General features: G+C 40.0%; 1 protein-coding gene across 3 annotated transcripts in view; it reads right to left on the bottom strand.

Moving 5' to 3' along the window:
• Positions 1–11,405: 11,405 nt before the first annotated feature.
• The window catches only part of TNFAIP8 (TNF alpha induced protein 8), a 64,152-nt gene continuing 53,615 nt past the window's right edge, over positions 11,406–21,942 (bottom strand). For all 3 annotated transcript variants that reach the window (XM_072141117.1, XM_072141130.1, XM_072141121.1), the window contains exon 2: positions 11,406–12,618. In XM_072141117.1, coding sequence (XP_071997218.1) covers positions 12,050–12,618 — 569 coding nt within the window. In that variant the 3' untranslated portion in view covers positions 11,406–12,049. The remainder of the gene's footprint in view (positions 12,619–21,942) is intronic.

Genomic DNA, 21,942 nt, shown 5'->3' with positions numbered 1-21,942 from the left:
GGGCCGTGTCAGGAAGGTGAAAAGTGGCTTCAGCGGCAAGGGGTTAATGTGTTTGCTTGAGTTTCCTCCGGTTTCTTCCCATACTCCAAAAAAACCATACAGGTAGGTTCATTAGATTATGAGCCCCATTGGGGACAGGGAGTGATTTGGCAAGTTCTGTGCAGCGCTACATAATCTGTGTGCTATATATAAATAAAGGAATTATTATTATTATTATGTATGAGAAATGCTCAATTCACACAATTCCCCTTTCCGTTATGAAAAAATGTTAATGTTCATCTTCCGTTCTTAGTCTTTGCTACATTCTTCCCTCACCCCCACCCTGGTGTGAACTGAGCCTAACAACTGTGGGAATGTGTATGTGAAAATTATAGTGTGTATTTAGGACAGTAATCATTTCAGTCCTGTGTGCCATCTTGTGGAGTATTGGTATTACTGCAGCTTGGGAACTAATGTCTAATGTCATTGTGCGTCCAAATACTTACACATATGCCGTAAATATAAATAGACCCTGCAGAGATCAGGTATGGTGGAAGGATTTGAGCATCTTCTGTTTTTTGTGCCAATATACAGACTTGTTAAAATGCCTCAGGCAGTGACATTACTATTAGAAAAACATAGATGGGGCCCCCAGAACAATACAAAACTTTCAGAACTTAGAACATAAATAATAAAGACAGTGCTGTCACAGTACAGGGATAATATACACAGTGCTGTCCCAGTACAGAGATAATAAGCACAGTGATGTCACTGTACATAGATAATAAGCACAGTGATGTCACTGTACAGGGATAATAAGCACAGTGATGTCACCGTACAGGGATAATAAGCACAGTGATGTCACCGTACAGGGATAATATGCACAGTGATGTCACCGTACAGGGATAATATACACAGTGATGTCACCGTACAGGGATAATATACACAGTGATGTAACAGTACAGGGATAATACACACAGTGATGTCACAGTACAGGGATAATACACATAGTGATGTCACAATACAGAGATAATAAGCACAGTGATGTCACTGTACAGGGATAATACACACAGTGATGTCACTGTACAGGGATAATATACACAGTGATGTCACCGTACAGGGATAATAAGCACAGTGATGTCACAGTACAGGGATAATACACACAGTGATGTCACTATACAGAGATAATAAGCACAGGGATGTCACTGTACAGGGATAATATACACCGTGATGTCACAGTACAGGGATAATACACACAGTGATGTCACAATACAGACATAATAATAATAATAATAATAACAATGTCACAGTACAGGGATTATTTATGCAGAATGATATCACAATACGGGTATAATGCTGGTGGCAGAAATGTCACAGTAATAGGATAACAAACAGTGATGTCACAGTAAGACCACATACACACAAATGTGTGGATTTTGTGGGAACAAGCAGATTAAGGGGATCCCCTGCTTGTGGCCCATCTGACATTGGCATATGAGCACAGCTCATTCTGAAGATGGCAATAGAAAGTGACTGCCTGGGCCAGAAAAGATGAGGCTGTGGATCGGTTGTGAAAACACCAGCTAGCTCATCACAAAAAAATGTTGGAGGTAATGAGGCCTCATGATGTAGCAGTTCAATCTATTGTAGGAGAATTATTAAACCAGAATATTGTCAAACAGAATTACACCTTCTAGTTCTTGTTTCTTTCATGTCCCAGTGTGGTGGCATCATCCAGAAAATCTACTTTGAGTGTAAATTTGTTGTGTAAAGACGAGGAGGAGGAGCGTTTAATACTGAAGTCAAGGTCGGGAGCTCATTTACAGTGAAGGGGGCTTTCTAAGGAAGAGAGAGCTTTGACAGTGTTAAAATCTCCATCTCCTTGACTTTTTATAAAGAATTTACATCTGACTACAAAGTAGATTTTCTCAATGATTTCACCACACTGGGTCATAATAGAAACATGACCTGGAAGGTGTTTGGCTGCTTGACAACATACCGGTAGTGGCTTATCAGGTCAATTACTGCTGACAGGTTCCCTTGAAATGTCCCTTCTTTGTAAATGGTTCCCATGCAGCTGCTATGCCTGTCACCCTGGTAGTTACACCCATGGTATTAGGATTATTCACATGACCAACAATGTTGTTAAAAAATGTGATCTGTCAGCAACTTGACAAAGTTTTCATTGAAGTGAATGTGGACACAGGCTGATCCTGCTATACATAGCAGTGACATCATCATATAGCGCTCGTAATAGTAGCGGCAGAAGCTCAATGATGGAGAGACCAGCTTACAGCGAGTTCCTTGGTCATTCAATAGGATTGACAACAAATTACTGTAGTCGTGTAGTATCCACTCTAATAGCATTACTACTGCTAGATAACACAGGACCAGGGATAGATTAGCAGGGAAATGAGTTATGGTTAGAAGTGATCTATAAATAACCTACCATTTATACACTTTCCCTACTGTGTATTTGGCCATACCAGCGTAATATGCTGCAGCCTGCACAGCAACTTGTCCCAATGATCCCCTGAGGATATAGATATCTGTGGAAATGTGCAGAAATAATATTTGGGAAAAGGTGCTGCACTTTTCAACTAACTGCTCTTCCAGTAGCAACTCTATTTCTCTACAAAGATGGGGGCTGAGAGCTGAGGAGTCTGCGGTACAGACAGGTCATATGTAGTTTTTTTTAAATGCATCCAAAACAAAGCCCAACCACTGGGACTTAGCAGAGGATTCTGTCAGGGTGCCAGTTAAGTTATAACACACAATTATATTGTAATGAAAATGCTTAGAGAAGGCACAAAGTTGTAATGGGCTCCTGCAAACTGTCTTTAGTGAAAATGAGGTCCCTGGTGACAGGTTAAGATGTAAGACTTTGTATAAGTAGTTCTAAAGAATTCTTGAAAAGAGAGGTAGTACATTTGTTGATTACTGAAGTCCAAAGCTTTTTCTTTTCCTATCTAATATTTGCATTATCCAGCAACCCATACACATGTTTTGTGCAAAATTGCCACCTGCTGAAAGAGACTTGCACATATCTGCAACATGATCACAAAAGTACTCCTTCAGGTTTGGAATTTCATTTCCACTTATTTGTTATTCCCCACTCACTAAAGTTCTGGTGCCATATATTTAGTCAGCTTGGTTCTGATACCATATCTGTAGGAGATTGAGGCCCTGTTATATTAAATGTGCTGTTCTGAGGTTTAACAACATGGCTGCTTTCTTCCCAAACCAGTGCACCACCTGACCATGGGCAATATGTCCCATTCATCTCTATACACCTGATCTGTTTCTGGAAGAAAGCAGCCATGTTTTTCATGACAAACCCTTTAAGCCATGTTGGTCTAAGCTACGCTCACATCTGCTCTGTAACTTTATCTTTCAAGTAAGCTTTGTTACTGTAAGTATGCATAGTTCTAGTGCTGTGTCTATATAGTATAGTCCTCAAAATGGTAGCAGTCAGCTCATCCCACAAAAAAACGACACCTCACACAGCTCTGTACACTGAAGTATGAAAAAGTTAGTTTTTTTTTTCATAGACAAGGTTTCAATTTTTTTTAAATGTATTAAAACACAATTAAACCTACCCTTATATACAGGCAGTCCCCGGGTTACATACAAGATAGGGTCTGTAGGATTGTTCTTAAGTTGAGTTTGTATGTAAGTCGGAACTGTATATTTTATTGTAACCCCAGACAGAACTTTTTTGGTCGCTGTGACAATTGGATTTTAAAAATGTTGGGTTGTCATAAGAACCAGGAGTAACACTAAAGCTTCATTACAGAAACATTTGATAAATGTTACAGCTGATCATTGTAGCCTAGGACTAAAGTACAATAAATTACCAATATCCAGTGGTCCGTTTGTAACTAGGGGTCGTATGTAAGTCGAGTGTTCTTAAGTAGGGGACCGTCTGTACTCAAGTATAAGCTGAGCCCCCTAACACAAACCTGGAAAAATCTATTGACTTGAGTACAAGCTGAGGGAGGGAAATGCATTGGTCACAGCCTCCCAGTATATAGCCTTCCCAGCCCCCCTGTAGTATACAATATATATATTATATACATTCCAATTCTATTTTATTCTCTGTTGGCACCTATGCTGTGTATACATCATAGATATAACAAACCTGGAATACACTTATTAATTGATAGTTACAGTGAGTCAGGAGTGCAATGAGAAGTAAATATAATGTGTACCGTACCCTTACAAGAAATGCACAAGACTACAGTGTGACTGAGGTAAATAGAGAGTGAGTGTACAACACTGAGTCAATGACAGCCCCGGGGTCCTGCAGCTCTGAGCAATCTTAGCTCGTTTCCTGGCCAGATCAACACAGTGGTCATTGTTCCGTGGTATAAAAGACCATTTTTCTACAGTTCTCTGTAAAATCAGGGGGAAAAAAATTAGGTTAGTCTAAGAATTACTTTCTTATCATGTCTCTGGTAATTATTCCTAAACATATAATAAACATGTTATTTTTAGAACATTTTCATTTGTTTGCAATTATTTCCCTCATTAGCTCATGTACTATCTGTATGTAATCTGGACAGCAGAACTGACCTGTCTCATAGCATAGGGGCTAATACTGACTATATAGCCACACACACTGTGAATTATACAGTCCTGTACATGGATGCTTAGAGGATTCTGTAAGGTCCCATTTAACTTCCATATGTTTTGTAAATAATTATTTTGAGGTCCTAATTGGTATGGAATCAGGTCTGGGGTATGAATGAATGGGGCATAGATTAAATTCACTCTTCTGCAGTCTATTCTTGATCTCTTGGGGTCTTAGTCTAAATTTACACATATTGTTACAAAGACTAGGAAAGGCTGAGCCTCTGCTCTGAAAAGGAACCTGCCATCAGAGATGAACCTAAATAATCCACTAATACTATATTATAAATGTAGCAGCATAAAGTTTTGAGTAGGAGTGCTTTAGATAGCTGAGGGATGTGGTTGACAATTTCTGACACTCCCGTACAACTAAGGAACAAAACACATGCACGTCCCTGCGCGCCACCTAATAGTGCGCATTCAACATCCATCCTTTGGGTAGCTGGGTTCCCTGCAGTAATGTGAAAGCTTGATACAACCCCCTTAGGATCCTAATAAAGCGATTTAACAGGATAATTTCTGCTGACAGGTTCCCTTGGGTGTATATAAGCAAGTAAATGAGGCTGAACTGGGACCATGTCATCCTTTTTGCACTAGGGCCCAAGATCTTAAACTAATATCTCTTATGTTTTTGCTGTCAGAGATATCTGAAATATTATCACATATGTAGGACATTGTTATGGACAGTAGCAAAACTAATGTAATGGTTAATGACTTTGGCCTTTTAAAAAAAAAACAAAAAAAAAACAAGTATCTGTTTTAAGTTCAAAGAACTTTGAAATGGTTTCCTGGGAGTTTTTGGGCGATTCCTTACTTTCCGTTTGGAATATGAACATAAGTGAGGATTGAACAGCTGGGACTGGGCAGTTTTCCTAGAGAATAAATTCATTTTTGCTGAAAATAAAAAAAGGACAAAGTCCCAGAAAAACCATTTAAGTAAAAAGTGGAACATTCTGTACTTTTTTTTAGCATCTGATACGTACTACACTAGTCTCAAAGCAAAAAATGTCCATGTTATCAATACCTTTACATGTTTACTGACGTTAACAAATATGGAAAGGGAGTAAAAGTGGAGTTTATATCTTCTGTAAGTACAACGTGGGGGATATATCCTGACATATGTGCCATTTTTTACTTTTCAGATTTATTTGTGTTGTGTAACTTTGGCTGCTTTTAGCAGGTTATTCATTTACAGATGCATAACAATCTCCATTCCTACAAGTACCCAGGTCCAAAAACACTCCAGACTGCCAGATGAAAGAGGTAACACAGTAAGGTACAAGTCCAGCGCAAGCCTTTGAAAAACATTTTAGTACATACAAGCACTTATAAAATGTGAGTGCACTAGAGTTCTGTGACCATTAGCAGAGAGAAGGATTCTTTTGACTCATTTCACACAATTCATAATCTGTGTATTAGCCATTTATACTTTTCCAAAACCATGAGCAAGCAATGCAGCTTCTTTGTGTGTGTTGTATGACAATGCCAGGAGTAGAGGTGAGTAGAACATTACTGGCCAGTCATAGCCCTGGCTAGCTCCTATGGCCACCAATATAGTCATATGTCCGGGTTGCGCAGACGGACGGGATTGTCAGCTCCAATCATCTCTATCCAAGAGACATTAGGGGAACGTACGGTATGCCTAATTTTTCAAGTACCTCAACTGAATACATCCTTCTTAATAGTCAGACCTTGAAATAGCGAACTACTGTACATTGCTCACAAAAAGTAGCTTTATTATTTTTGAAAACACTTCTCCTCTGGTCGATGATTTTCTGCTCAGCTCGGTTTAATAAGGATGATCTGCCATACCACGCATAAGGCTGGGTTCACTTAGCGTTTTTGGTATATGCTTAGCTTATACATTGGGAAAGCACCTAATGTATACTCTTAGCTTATACATTGGGAAAGCACCTAATGTATACCTCTTAGTTTATACATTGACATATAGTGGCAGACTGAGGCGTAGTTGTTCCCTCCGTCTGACCACTATACCTCTCGTATACCAAAAAATGCAGGATGGCGAGCTATGTCTTTTCATCCTGCAGCCTCCACCTGAGCGGAGGAAATGGATGGCTATGGGGAGCGGATGCAGCGTATTACATCTTTCCCCACAGCCCTGCCGAGTGCATACGTAGTTAGGACCTAGTGACATCACTGGGGGAAACCCCCCATTCAGCATCAGCAGCAGATTGCTGCCGCCCATATACACTCCACATCCCACATTCGGGGTGGGGGGCGAGGGAGGTTTCCAGGTGACGTATATAGAACGGATCAGTTTTAAATCCCATTGAAGTCAATGTCAATTTTTATGTCATCATTTGTACAGTGATCTGTTTTGGATCAGTTTTTTTCACGGAACAAAAGACAGAACTGAAAAAGAAAAAACTGATCCAAAACTGATGGTGCCAAACTGACCACAATGGATGACATTACATTTTTTTTTTTTTTACATTAAAGTCAATGGGACACATAATGTCAGTTTTTCACATTTTTTTAGATGAAGACAATAGACAGATATAGACAGAAATAGTTAATAAACAGTAATTTGAAAAATTTGAAAAAAAAACTGATACTGACACTAACTGTGCACTAAAAATGCCTGTTACTGTCAGTTTATCTACATTTTTTATCATCCCTTTTTTTAAATGGAGAAAAAGAATGGATATGCCGGCGGTAGTATACAACTTAGAATACTCAAAAGTAGTGTTATTCTGTGAAACAAACAACTTAGGCTATGACTTGTGTAAGGCATTATTTTCCCTCTCTCTGTACACTAACTTCTAGGTTTTGTCCCTTAAAGCAAAGCTGTGAAATTAAGCCACCAAAACGAAATATATTTTCATAAACTGCAAATTAGAAAGCACTGCCCCTAGCCATGCCATTAAATATAAGCATTCAGTTCCTAAAGCTGTGCGCTTATGACCTGTGGCGAGTCTGATAGGAGTCTTCCCTGAAGATGCAGTCCGGTATATTCAGCAGTCTCTCCACAGCCACAACCCCAGTGCTTCAGTGACGGTCCATATGATGATCAAAGTCCCTCGTGCTGCGCAGGGATTCAGTCTGTGCTTAGAGAAGTGTACAGCATGCAATCCAATGTATGGGGGCAGGAAGGTCAGGTACTTGTGTAACTGCTGCGTTATATGTGTCTCACAGGAAGCAGCTAAAGCAAAATAAATACTAATGCAATACTTTACATAAGGCTATGTTCACACGACCATATAGGGGCCGTATATACGTCCCCTATAGACAACGGGCGCACAGCGCTGTACGGGCGCGGTACGGTAGCCGGGAGAAAGATAAGACGTGTCCTATCTTTCTCCGGAATATGGCGCCGTGCGCTATACATCGCTGTGGAGAGGGGCGGGGTGAGCAGTGCTCACGTCTGATTTAACAATGATTAATGTATTGATTAACAAGATAAAAGGCTGAAATGGAATCCTTGCGAGCTGCTCCGAAAAGTAGAGAAGTCAGAATTAGAGAACAGCTGACAAGTTTCCTTTCCTATACAAGAAAACAGGAGATTCTATCCTTAACTCACTCGGCAGTGAAATGGTAGACTTTATGAAAAAAAAGTTAGACTACTTGAGCTCCTGACACAGTAAAGTCCAAATTCCCATATTGGGGGTCAATTGTGAAAACACCCTTGTGATCAACCCCAAGTCCAACCAGTCTGATGGGACAGTGGGTGCAGAATTCCACCGTCTGTTACAGTATGTTAATCATATGTACACTGCCCTGGAATTAATAACTTTCTACATAATAACCCCTTAACAATAATTATTTATATAGCGAACATAGATTACACAGCGCTGCACAGAGCTTGCCAAATCAGTCCCTTATTGATTGTACAGCAACATGGAATTAATGGTTCTCTATACACAAATAATAAAGAGGGAGAATAGACTCCCTACATGTACTGTGATAATGTAGACTGCGAAGGAGGTACCAACATGATTAAAGAACAACAATAATAATAAAAATGTGAATTTTGAAGAGTTCGGGGTGAGCCTGTATTCTACAAATGAAACTGCGTCACATTTAATGCTTCTGCCCTTTAGGACAAACAAGGTGGCAGTGCCCATCATTTCCTCCCACAGTGCTGTAATCCTCTAGACGGTGTTACATCGGGTCAGGCTGTGGATCAGCAAGTGACATTTTCAAGAGGATGAAGACAATATTAAAACAGAAAGATGTATTTGGAACTTTGCCTCCTGATAAATAAAGACTATATGATACAGAGATAATATTTACGTAAGAGGGTAACTAATCAGTAATAGTTGTCTATGTGCGAGGTTGTTAGGGTCATCTTTTCAGGAGGTTGCAATCAAATCTAACAAAACATTTTTGTGGATTTAATGAACAATAAAAACCCTTGACCTGACGGGAGCCAGGATTGTTCAGAGTCTAGATTTTTATGCATTCTGATGACATATGGATGTTAACATCCAAAGACTTGGTGGAAATTGTAGTGGTTTATGGGAAGTAATTTATACCACTGTGTACACCAATAGGCCCGTGTATTGTACTTCTCAGACAGATCCATCAAGAAACCTCAAGAAAGGAGCACATGACCTGCATATATAGTCTCTGAAAGCTGCCACTCTAAGGAAGAAAATCTATAATCAAAATCCAGAATTACAAACCATTATAGTGACACTTACTCATAGATCCAGGCACTTCAACTGTGCTAATCTGCTTATATTTCGCATGCATGGCCTCCTTCCTTCTAAAATCAACTTTTATATTTATGCAATGAGCCTGAAGTACTCCATGCTCTGTCTTCACAAGCTATTACACTGTACAAGATTACTTCCTCCCACTGTGTGTGGAAACAGTGAGATTACATCAGGCAGTAAGGGGGGGGGGGGGATTGAGTGCTGGAAGAGGAGGGGGGAAGACCGTGTACCTGCCTGTGAAGCTACAGCATGGGGGAGACCTGGTAACACCCTTCAGGTTAATTAGCATAGTTTTAACAAACTATTTTAGAAGTCAAGAGGCCATGGGCAGCAAATATAACAAGATTACCACAGTCACTGTCATCTGGATCTCGAGTAAGTGCCCCTGGTTTATCATGCTTGATGGTAGAATTACTTTAAGGGTAGGGGGTCTTCTAAAAGGTCAGTCTTCTGGGGAGATTTCACTGTATATGTTAAACAAATACAACAATGGTACTCTATGGTCCTAAGGTTTTCCAGGAAGCTAAATAAGGATTTGGGGTTTAAAACAGAAACTATGGTTACAAGTCGCTTTATCCACCAACACAACTTTTTTTTAACCATCCATGGGATAGTTTTCTTTGGATAGCAGCAGCTTTTTACAGTTCAGCTTACTATTAGATGCAGTGAACCTTGCCTATTGTGTCTGTACCCTCTATATGTTGGGATGGCACATGAAGAAAAAAAGGAACATTATAGTCCAGAGTAAGCCACACCTTGTCAGACAAAACATAATATATACAGCTAGTAAATGAAGTACACCATTTTGAGGTACAGTTTGCTCCATAACTTTGCTTCTTTGAACATAGGAGCAGCAGCCAAAACATCAACCTCACCTTCAGAGTTTAGCTGTACAGTCCATGGGATTTGTATATACACTACCACAAACTGTACACGAAGCTTGAATCCATAAATTCAGCGTTGTCCCAATTACATGAAGCTGGACTGTTATACACAACTAAGAATTTTTAGATTTTATCATCCAAGTTGTCACAAATGGTAAACTACTCTTTGGTCGTTTTGAAATGTCAATAAGTAGGCTTCCAGTTTATGTTAAGCTGAATATTGTTTGTACATTGTACCCTCTGAAAATGGCAACAATGGAAGCACAATATTTAAATCCATGAGATGTTAAAGGGGTTGACTAAAGCTTAATTGTTATACCCTATCCACATCTAAAATCGGTGAGGGTTCAAATGTTGGGACCCCCATCGATCACAAGAATGGCCATCAACAGTTCTCAAGAACATACGTTCCTTTCTCAGTTATTGGATGAAGTGTCAGGTGGAGCATGTGTCTTTCTGCTTGATTCATTTCTATGGGAGCTTCGAAAATCTCTGAACACAGCACCCAAAGGTGATAAACACCAACACGTCGCTGGTTTTGGATTAAACCCTTCCTTTTTTCATCTCTGAATTTGGAGTGCTGCCACATTTTTTCGATTAATATGAACACAGCAGCCAGCTATCTCTGGCACTTCCCGTCTGAGATTGTCAGAGATGGCCAAGCTCTGAGTCTTCATTCAGTTAGTGAGAAAATGACCTCCGTTCTCCTAATTAGTGGGGGCTCTAGCAGTTAGACCCACACTGATACAATTGTTATCCCTTATCATATGGAAATAGGAGAACAATCAAACTTGGGACAACTTTAGACCTTTAAAGAGGATTCAAAGCTCCTCTACCAATCCGAGCTGTAACGTTTTTACATCAACAATAAAGTGGCACACTTTGTATTTTTACCAGCCCCTATAGTTTCTGACCAATCAGTGCCACTAATAGAGAACATAATTAGCTATTTGTGTTCTGAAATTGTAAAGGTGGCGGCACTGGACCGGAGCAGATAGCCTAATGCCACCTACCGGATATCTTAATTACAAAATTTGGTATCAAAAGTAACTGCACCGATTGTCCAGAAATGTTGGGGGGGTTAAAGAAAAATATATTAACTGTGTGACGGAGGTGAAATTTCCTGTGCAACCAAGGAGATAAGTGGATCATGGAACAAAAAAATTGTGCAATCCGTTTAGATAATCTAGAGCAGTGTGTGCTGTAAAAAGGAAAAATCATTTCAACCTCGCAGTGGATAGATTGTTTTATTTTTTTCATAAGATAGTTTTATCAGGGCTTTAGGAAAGTGCAATTCTGCTGTCTACACTAACAAATTAAGGACTTTTCACAATGAGGAGATGGGAAACAATTGTAATATCCTATAAAATGCAGTGCATTGCTATGACAGCAGATCTGTATGAATATACAACCTACAAAACAAAGATTGGAGAACAGAAGCAAGTAAGAAGAAGCTGCCATGTCATTTAGTTATCAGGAAATAATGCAAAAAGAATCAGGGAATATATATTTATGTATTATACATTACAGGGGAACACACATACACCTTCTGCACTGAAGTGCTTGGAGGCAAGGCCTTAGATGGGATCCTCCCCCCTCCCATTTATATGCAGACCCCCATTTCTGTGTACAAGGTGATTTCTGCTGACAACCTACATTGCGTTCAGCAATAGAGGGAACTTATCCGCATATAATCACTGCCAGTAACAACTCTCCAGCAAGAACCAGTAAGCGGCGTTGTGTGACAAAACATTCTGGCTCCAGTGTTACCATCAGCAGTTAAAACGCCATTTAATGAACGGTCTCTTACTCCTCGGTGGCAAGCAGTTCCAAAATTGAGTTTTCCAGCATTGGACTTCAAAGACCTCAATGTCATTAAATATTGTCATCATCTAACATTTTGTTCACACCTTCACAAAGTCTCTGAAGATGGTTTTTGTAAGGTCCAAAGGGGTTGTATAGAGCCGCCAAAAACTCACAATTCGAGAAGTGATCAAACACGTTGTTGATACGTCCATGAGACTTGGCAGTGAGGTGGCGCTGAATGACCTGATGAAGAAGCTCCCGGCATTCATTTAACAACTTGGAGAGCACATTGCGGTCAAATGTATATTCCACTTGGTAAAAGCTGACCACCGTCATGGCCAACTGGTGGACTTTCCTCTTGAACTTTTCCATAAGTGCAATCTCTTCCTGGTTGAACTGGTTATTTCTATACAGGACCGCCAGCTTTATGACCGTCTTGATAAGGTTTTTTATTATTTTCTCAGACTCCTTCTTGCTTTGTGTAAACTCTCTGGTTGCCTGATACAACTCATCCAACACCTCTCCGCTGGTGTCATCGATGAAGGTTGTTGCAATGTATTTAGATGAAGCCATCTTACCTAGGATTTTCTTCTGGGCCTGAACAGCCAGATGTTTAGAGCTGAAAAAATCTGTCGCCACTGAAAGAAATAGAGAAAGAGTGTGTTACATCGGTCACATCTGTTATGGGTGTTTTACTTTCAATACAGATAAACAGAATATGGTACTTTCCAACCACAAGGCTAAAAACAATATAGTCTCACAGGTGTCCAAAATGTAATAATTGCAAGGGAGTACATGTTCAAGAGGGGACTGGCCCCACACAACTAATGCTTTTGAGTTTAAGTCTTTTTAATTACATAACAAGCGAGTTTGGAGCACATTTATAAAACTTGCTGCATAGTTTCTGCCATAGTTTGCACATGTATTTAAAAAGTGTTTGTGCCAGTATTGGGTCATGGCTGCACGTTGTCCGCTGCAACACAAATCTCTGATTCCTGATTTGCACCGCGCGCCAGGTATTTCAGAAATGCAATGCATGCCCATTAAACTGAGTGTACGTACCAAAACAAAAGCTAGTGCACTCCGACTTGCGGGTGCAGGCTAAGTTAGATTATTTAAGTCCGCACAACCTGTCGCAGTCTACACATAGTACTCAGCTGTAATCAGATGTAATAACCTAACAACACTTGGATGACCCTAAGACTACACAAATGGATGGTAAGTTGGCGCAAGGACTGAAATCTGACCAAAATGCAAAATTTTTCAGTGCATAAAATATGCATAATATCAATCAGGGATCTTAGGACCAGGAATTGCTAGTTAATGGGATTTTTTTAAGGCAACAATGTAGAGCGCTTATATGTAACATAGTTGGTTACAGTAAAATACGCAATACAGGCAGTCCCCGGGTTACGTATAAGATAGAATCCGGAGGTTTGTTCTTAAGTTGAATTTCTATGCAAGTCGAAACTGTATATTTTATAGTCGTAGATCCAGACAAAAACAATTTTGGCCCTAGTAACAATTGGAGTTTTTCTGTAATGGTACCAAGGATTATTAATAAACTTCATTACAGACACCTTACAGCTGATTATTGCAATCTGGGACTATAGTAAAGCATTCAGAAAGCTTCAGAGGTCAGAGGGGTCTGTCTGTAACTATGGGTTGTCTGTAAGTCGTGTGTCCTTAAGTAGGGGACCGCCTGTATTGTGTTACACAATTTTGTGAGAGGGAGGTACAGTACAGAGTGGGGAGAGCTCACAAAATGCTTGGTTTAATTACAATATTTGCAAAATTAAAGCTGGTCTTGCAAAACGCAGACCAGGGTACTCGTAATCCAAAGGTTCCACTGTATAAAATACAAGACGAAGAGTTGAAATATATGAGAAATGTTGCTTGTAATTTCTAAGGGAACCAGTCATCAGACATTGGCCTAAAACCACTAGCAGTATGTTGTAATGCAGATGAACAGCTATTAGATGTCTCTTTCATGGCCTCTATGAAGTCAAAGAGGTGGAGAGCTTAACACTGAAGTCGTCTTTCCCTGCCTTAGAACGTCCCTTCACGGTTATTGATGGTTGTGCATTCAGGGACATCTAAAGTAATGTCAATCGCATGGAAAGAGGTGTTCAGAGGCAGGGAGAGCTTGATTTCAGTGTTTAACCCTCCACCTCCCTGACTTTATAACATCTAATTTGCATCTCTCTTCAAAGTTGATTTTCTGGAGGATGTCACCAACCTGGACTATGATAGAAACATGATTTAGAAGCTGTTCAACTGCTTCACAATATACTGGTAGTGGTTTATTAGCTGAATTTCTGATGGCAGGTTCCCTTACACATGATGGAGAAATAAATAAGAGCACCTTTCTTTTCATTATTTATAATTTGCAAATATTTAGAAGGGATTGTACACCTATAAGCACATTCCAGCAAATAATTTATATTGTTTGAAAAGAATATACTTTCCGTATATTGGAAATTTTTTTTAACTTTTCGTTACACAAACAATATTAATTATTTGCTGTAATGTGCTTAAAGTGGACAACCCCTTTAATGTTTAACCCATATAAATAATAGAAATGACCAATTCCTTCATTTTTAGTTGCAACACTATTTGCTTACCTGCAGATGGCAGAACAATTCAATAAGCCTGAATGTGCATTTCATATTCTAACATAATACAGTTATAGGTATAGTAATAGGACACTAAAATCATGTGTATGAACTCCCTGCCTATACAGTAGTCCACACCAGCCCTTGTTATAACCACCACAGGATATGTCAATCTGAAGATTACAGATATATCTGAGATATGTCACACAGGAGGAAGAGGAACATTTCCTTTCTTACCTATAGCTTAGTCTACATTTCAGATTGTTTGTGTGTAAGTCAAAGAGTTATGTGTGCAATACAGAAGTAATCTTTGCAATATGTAGTAAAGAACGGAGGCTGGCATAAGTTTGGCAAAAAACGCAATCAATACATGGATACAATCTGATCAGCTCCTCCTGCTCTGTAACATGCTGCTTGCAGATAGGACACTATGTACAATATGCTTAGCTTTTCTTGCTCTATAACATGCGGCCTGCAGATCAGACATTATGTGCAATCTGATCAGCAGCTCCTGCACCAACAGGCTGCTTGCAAATAGGACTACAGACTGAGATCAGCTCCTTTTGCTCTATAACTTGCTGCCTGCAGATGGGACACTATGTGAAATCTGTTCTGCTAATCCGGCTCTATGACAGGCTTCATAGCCTCAAAAACTGGAGCTCTCAAAAGTGATAGGAATATATAAAGGTGAGAACAGAAGCATAAATTCTATGCTGGATATTATTGTGCATTTTACTATTACACAATACTCAGTTGTGATTGATGCAACAATTTTGCATAATCTGTAGTCAAAAGAAGTAAACGATTTATCAGATGTTGAATGATTGTTTATATAGGATTATAGAAAATATTATCCTTTGTAGTAGTGATGACACCCAGCACTTCACACCCTAATGTCTTATGGGTGTAGTCTGGAGTAAGAAGGCATCAGATCTATCATCTGTATAGTGGGGGAATAAAGGAACATGTTTCTCTTATGCACAATCTCACAGGAATCAGCAGGAGGGATCCAGGCAGACACCAGTATGGTAAAAGTTTGGAACTGGAACATTGAAAGGGAACCTATCAGGAAGGCCTTTTTTACTTAATGAGAGGTTCCAATAGCATCTCGCATGACTATGTCAAAAATGCCTTAGTCATGCCTCTGAATAATTTCACAGTTTTTTAATAGTTTCTTTAACATTACCCGCCTCCCTGCCAGAAGGGTGTGGATAGTCCTGGTTGGGGGTGAAGAGGCAGGTCCAATGAGAATTGCTTGGGGCGGTGAGCTGAAGCAAGTCAGGAGGAGGAGGAGGGATTGAGGAGAAGATGACTTGTGACATTTGAATTGCAACATGTGAACACTCCCCAATGAGCTTCTGTTGTGATCATATTCATTTTAGAAACTATCAAATTAGGGTTGAACATTGTATTGTGCCCACTGGAGCTGGTGGTTATGTGATCCGTCTCTAAGGATCCGAAGAAAAAGAAAAAAGGGGAAATTTTGCAACATCAAACAAATACTGTCGAAGTACACTCATCATTCCAATGAATTTTAATTCATTCTAATGAACACAAATGGAAGGTAAACATAGATGTTTTTTTTTTTTTTAAATTCTACAACGTCCAATATTACCCAACATTAACTACAGTTCTAGCACAGTTATACTTAGCGTTTCACTTCTTTAAAACAGAACTCTACAGGAAATTGCGCTGCTGAGTAAGACGTCCACAGCAGCTGCACAGCACTGAACCAACAAAGTCCACAGCCCGAAGAGAGTATAAAAGGCGGGCAGGTGCACCATGTTCTCATCTCCAGGCTAGCCCCGTAAATCTCACACCTGCCAAACCCTAGACACAATAGCTGGTCCTGCTGCCTGGTACATACATACTGTGCTGGGAGCATTGTGCTATTAGAATATCAGTATACAATAGCACATTTATGAAAGCAAGAGAATCTGGAATAGTCTATGTATGGTAGATTATTTGCAACTCACATAAAGGCTAAAAATCTTAACAGTCTCCGTACAGTCTGTTCGCAGCGATACCCATCAGAGAAGCTATCTGATGGCTCCTACTGCAGCCCATAGCTGCGCTCTCTTAGATCCAGATCACACTGCATTTTCATAGGTCAGGATATGCTAAAACCACATTTAGACAACCATAATGCATCCGTACTCTGTACTCTCTAATGACCACAAATAGCAGGTTTAACAAAATCTATGGTTATCACATGGTTGTGACTGCAATACATAATATACAATGTACATGTATTAATGTTACCTTAGTGCTAAATGAGCGTAAAGAGAAGAGGTCTAGCGAAGGAGCCATTGTCTAGTAACCTGCCAGTATGAAGAAAGCTACAGGCAGTACAGGAAAAGCCATTCAGAATGTTTTGTTATATAAAAACATTTAGGAAAGAGGTTTTTTACCAGCCCATACTGGTTATATTAAAAAAAAGATATTTATGTGAAGATGTACAAGGCCTTTAAAGAAAAGCCAAAACCTCAGGAGGATCTACAGTCTATCGCACCCATCTAATAAGGGGAGCGATCAGATGTCAATCTAAGAATACATTTTCAAGTTGATGTTGGGGCTACATCAGGAAATTATGAAACATTGCTGAAGTATTTCTAATTTATGTGAGACCACAAGTATCTGCTTTCTGGGATTCCATGTGCACCCACCCACTGCTATAGGGTGTCCTGCCATACTTTATTAGAATCCTTGGCTTAGAATAGAAATCTAAAAAAGAAAAAAAAAAAAAAAAAAACTTTAGGAGAAGCCATAAAAAGAAGCAGTTCTAAACAATCCAGTTATAAGAATAGTTGAATACCACCAACTAGGGTAGAGTTAAAGGAAATCTATCACTTGACTGAGGCTGAGATGACCTGGGCACACCACCCTCCAGCACATAGTTTGGTTAGGGACCAAAACAGAGGAGGACCAGAAAAAATATGGAGGCGTGCATAATTATCAGAGGTGCACGAAATCAACCTGGTGACGCAAGTGCAGTGCCAGCGCCACATTTAAATATATTATAAAATCCTTTTTGTGACTAAACTATCAGCTTTTTTTGTCCCTAACTAAACTATGCGTTTGCTTTCTGTACTACTGATCCAGAGGGTGCTGTGTCCAAGTCATTTTAGCCCGAGTAAAGTCTTAAATTTCACTGTTATAAACAAAAATGCAGCATTTCAGTCCAACCTGTCTCTATCAGTCCTGGTATACACAATTTTAGTTGCCCCTAGATCCGACCCTGTAACTTCTGACTTGGGGTTGGCAGCGCTCATGATTTGTGTGTGAGATCCTGCAGATGAGGTTTCTGTGTCCTGTGCCTGTAGCCTCGCGCCCTGCAGTCCTAACATCGGAGCTCAGAGACAGAAACTGATTCACTTACTGGCAGGAGATTGTGAGGAGAGCAGAGCTGCAAACTACAAGGAGATAAGTGATCCGGGGGAAGGGGGAGGCAGGCACATAAGATGTAGCAGAGCCCATAGTGTAACACCCTCTTTGTAATCACCTCATGCATCTCGGATCTGTCTCATCTCTCTCTTTCAGTGTGTTAGTACAGAAGCCAGATGAAAGTGCATACACACCTGTACCCTGATAATGTAACCCCATTGTCACCCCACAGAACTGCTTAGAGAGGCCCCGCCCACACCATGGGATTTTGCACTGAGCACCATAGCGAGTGATAGAAGCTAAAAAAGCAATAAAACTCAGTAAAATTTTAAAGTAAGGGGTTAAAATGATCTTTATTGTGTTAACATCACTAGGGGATTGAAATGTCAGAATTTTGTCATGGGAAAACCACTTTAAGGGAATTTGGCCTCTTCACATGTAGTTTCTGGACATGTACATTAAACCATTGTATGCACCACTGTAAAACAGCATCCTATATGTGCCAGGCCCTACAAAAAAAACTGACATTGGGTAGCTCTTGGTAGGGTAAGGCAGGCTGGGTGTCCTGTACAATGCCAGACACTAACAGTTTCTAAAAGGAGGTCATCACATCCGATGGTGCGAACCATAAGCTTGGAGAGCAAGGTCCAAGCAAGTGGGTAAAAATACTTAATGCCACTCTCTTGAAGTAGAGGGTCGCAGGCCCTAAAACACATTACATCAACGTCTTTGAGAGACACTAATGTATAAATGGGAAACAAGATTATCCAGATCTGCAACAAAAGCTAGTGAGCATCAAAATGTGACAAATAGCTTTACATTTGTTGAACTCCAGTGTGCTTTACCTGCTTGCTTAAGACCAAAGGAATGTTATACGTTTTTCTTGAAAATATTTGGAATTGTTTTATCCGTAGCCTCTACAATTCCGGTTGACAAGATCCTACATGCAACAGATTCAATACCTGGAATAGTGGAATCGCTATACATACCAGCGCTGTCTATACAATGTAACACTATGCAGAGCCTGGTGTGAGGGTCCTTTCACCTCTGGTGATTGGAAATTATGGACCTTCGCAATTAGTTGCCCACTGTAGCCTGCTTTTTATACAGGGCATTGTGACCAGCACTTTCACAATGCAGAAAATGAAGGGGTTGTACAGTATTGTACAAAAACATTGCTGCTCCTGGATATAAACCGTTCCCCATGGATCTGGTATTAAAGTTCAGCTCTGAAATACCACATACAACTCATAGACAGTTATGGGCACTGTTCCCCACTGTGTTAGTCGTGGTCTCGATGTCCTCCATAATGGTGCAGACCATAGTGGGGTCTCCTGGGATAGATCTGCAGAAAGTGGGCATATTTTTCAAATCCTTAAAACATACCAGCCAGTCACAGGACTATATAATAAAGAATCTATTATGTCTCTTGAAGGGGTTGGTCCACGTTTAACATGATCATGAAAAGGGGTCCAACCATTGAATCCCCCACCAATCACAAGAATGATGGAGCAGAAGGTCAAGCATGAATCCAATGGGAGTGACAGAGCTTAGCTATCTCTGGATCTCATGGAGATGGCCACTATGAGCAGCTATTTCTGCCACTCCCATATACATTACATGAATAGTTTAGTAGGATGGGTAGAATGGCATCCTGATTCTAATGATTTGTGTATATCCATCTTTCGCATATCACATTATACACGTTTCATTTCATAAATGAAATTTGTAGGATTCTCACATCATCATCTTGCTCCAGTAAAATGCTCATAAAAGGAAATCTAGCCTCTATGTCTTGTGATTAATCTGTGGCCAAGTACAGGATGAAACTCGCTACCAAAGTACATCTATTGCTATGGTCTATTGAATGGTCTATTCTAAGAATTCAATTGCAACTCAGAGTAAACTCATTTGTAGCCATTTGCCATGAGCAGCTGTTCCCCGGCTGCTTCATCTTTCCATTTGTCACAAAATACAAGTCACAAAACCCTTGTGCTAGCCGTTCCCTGACCAGAATTTCAATGGGACCCAAAAGTATTCTGTGCTCACACGGAGAAGCCTAGAAATAAATACATGTATGTTCATACACACACGGCGGGTGTAACCAGAGATGGATGAAGTGCTCATTGTTTGAATGCCAACACTATTCAAGACGAAGACGAAAAAAAAGAGCCGTCCTATACATTCCGGAATGTGTCATACAGTGGGCTGCGATCCTTCTGAGACAATGGACAACTTTAATGGTAACTTATCTTAAAGGGACCATTCACTATATGATAAATGAAGGCCATTGCTGACATGACATCTGGCGCTCTCCATGATTTTGAGTATTGTCAGTAATAAGGTAAAGCAGGGCATTTCTAGAGAGATCACAGAGCAATTCCACAGTAATGTCAGTAAGTCAGCTGAATGGTCCAGAACACTCCTGGATCACATAAGAGGCACAATATAAAAACAAAGTCACTAGGTAACTTCATCAGACAGTCTGAACATGCCCCATAGTTGTAAGATTGTTGTAAGATAGATCTGCAGTACTATATTTTTTTCCACCATTATTTTGCACCATAAAACTGATGAACAGCAGCAATAAATCTGGCAATAAAAAAAAAAAAAACTTCACAAATCTGTTTTATATCACTTCTCTTAGTACTATAAAACCCCCCATACACTGCTGGAAGTCCTGCCAGGTCCGAGACGAGGCTGCTTCTAATTTACCATGTAAACAAATGTTACTCAATCCCACTCCAGCCTCCCCAGGACAGGCATGGGACCAGCCAAAGCATCTGGGTGGTTCTTATAGACCCCCCCTCCCGTCCTGCTCTTCATTATGGTATTTATCAGGGAGTGGATTATGCAATACCTGGGGATTTACTTTATAAATGACAATATCACCATATTAAGTAACATGGATTTGCCTTATATGTTGTCAGGTACTCAGCAATTGTATAACAGCTGAACAGCATTTTTTGTTCCATTTTGGCTAATAGGAGAGTGAACTTGTCCAGTGATGCACATCACACAGCACAGTATGATGGGTCCATTCCAAAAAGGAAAGGGACTTAACCAGTATTTCACTCGTAGGCCGCATTCACATGTGGCCTTTTCAAATGCAATTCAAACACAAAGAAGGAGGGTGATTTCACGCAAAATACATGAGAGGGGAGGGGAGCATTTATAAAACTTAATTTATTTTTTCTTTTTTGTGCGTTTTTAGCATTTTTGCCCCTTTTGCTGCCATTTTACAAAGATAAGGTAAGTTTTGTGCCTGAATTGTCATGAGTAAGTCGCTTTGCGTCAAAACGCGTTGATACTACACCTGTTTGTTTGTGAAGCATGTATTTTAAAAGGGACCTCCGATCAGCTAAATAAACTCTGGACAGTGCCTTAGAGAACAGCCTCAAGTCATCTCAATGCTTCTAATCCGGCTACTCTGTGTTGCTTCTTGTCATCTTTCATTTATTCAGTCAAATAGTTGGGAGAGATTTCTAATCCAGTCAAGTTCTGCCTGCCTCCTCACGGCTGCTCTGGCTCACAAGGCCCAAAACACTGTCCACAACTCTATGTGACTAGACTCCAGTTTCAAAGTTCCCCGCATGGGCAGTCCGCCTGTTAGCTTGGCGCCGGGTGAACATCCAGCCCTACCGGTGCACCGAGCATGCGCCAGTAATGTGTTGTGCATATTGCTTTTAATTCAATAACATTTGCACTTTGCTTTACTTTCTTAAGTAAAGCAAAGTGAAGTTAAGCAACATTTTAATTGGAGTTTTAACAGCAAAGTTTGTAAACTAAAGGTTCATGTTAATGTGTAACACACAAAGCTGTAGAAACCCATATACTTTTTTCTGTAGTTTTCACTGTTGGTTTTGGCTTAAAACATCTACTGTGAAATATTGACCAAAATACAAGAGTGAATAAAACAGTAGGATGCAGCCAGAGAGGTTTCTGGTGAAATCCCACAACTAG

This window comes from Engystomops pustulosus, chromosome 1 (assembly GCF_040894005.1).
Source record: "Engystomops pustulosus chromosome 1, aEngPut4.maternal, whole genome shotgun sequence".
Lineage (NCBI taxonomy): Eukaryota > Metazoa > Chordata > Amphibia > Anura > Leptodactylidae > Engystomops > Engystomops pustulosus.
This window is presented reverse-complemented; position numbering and strand designations above follow the sequence as displayed.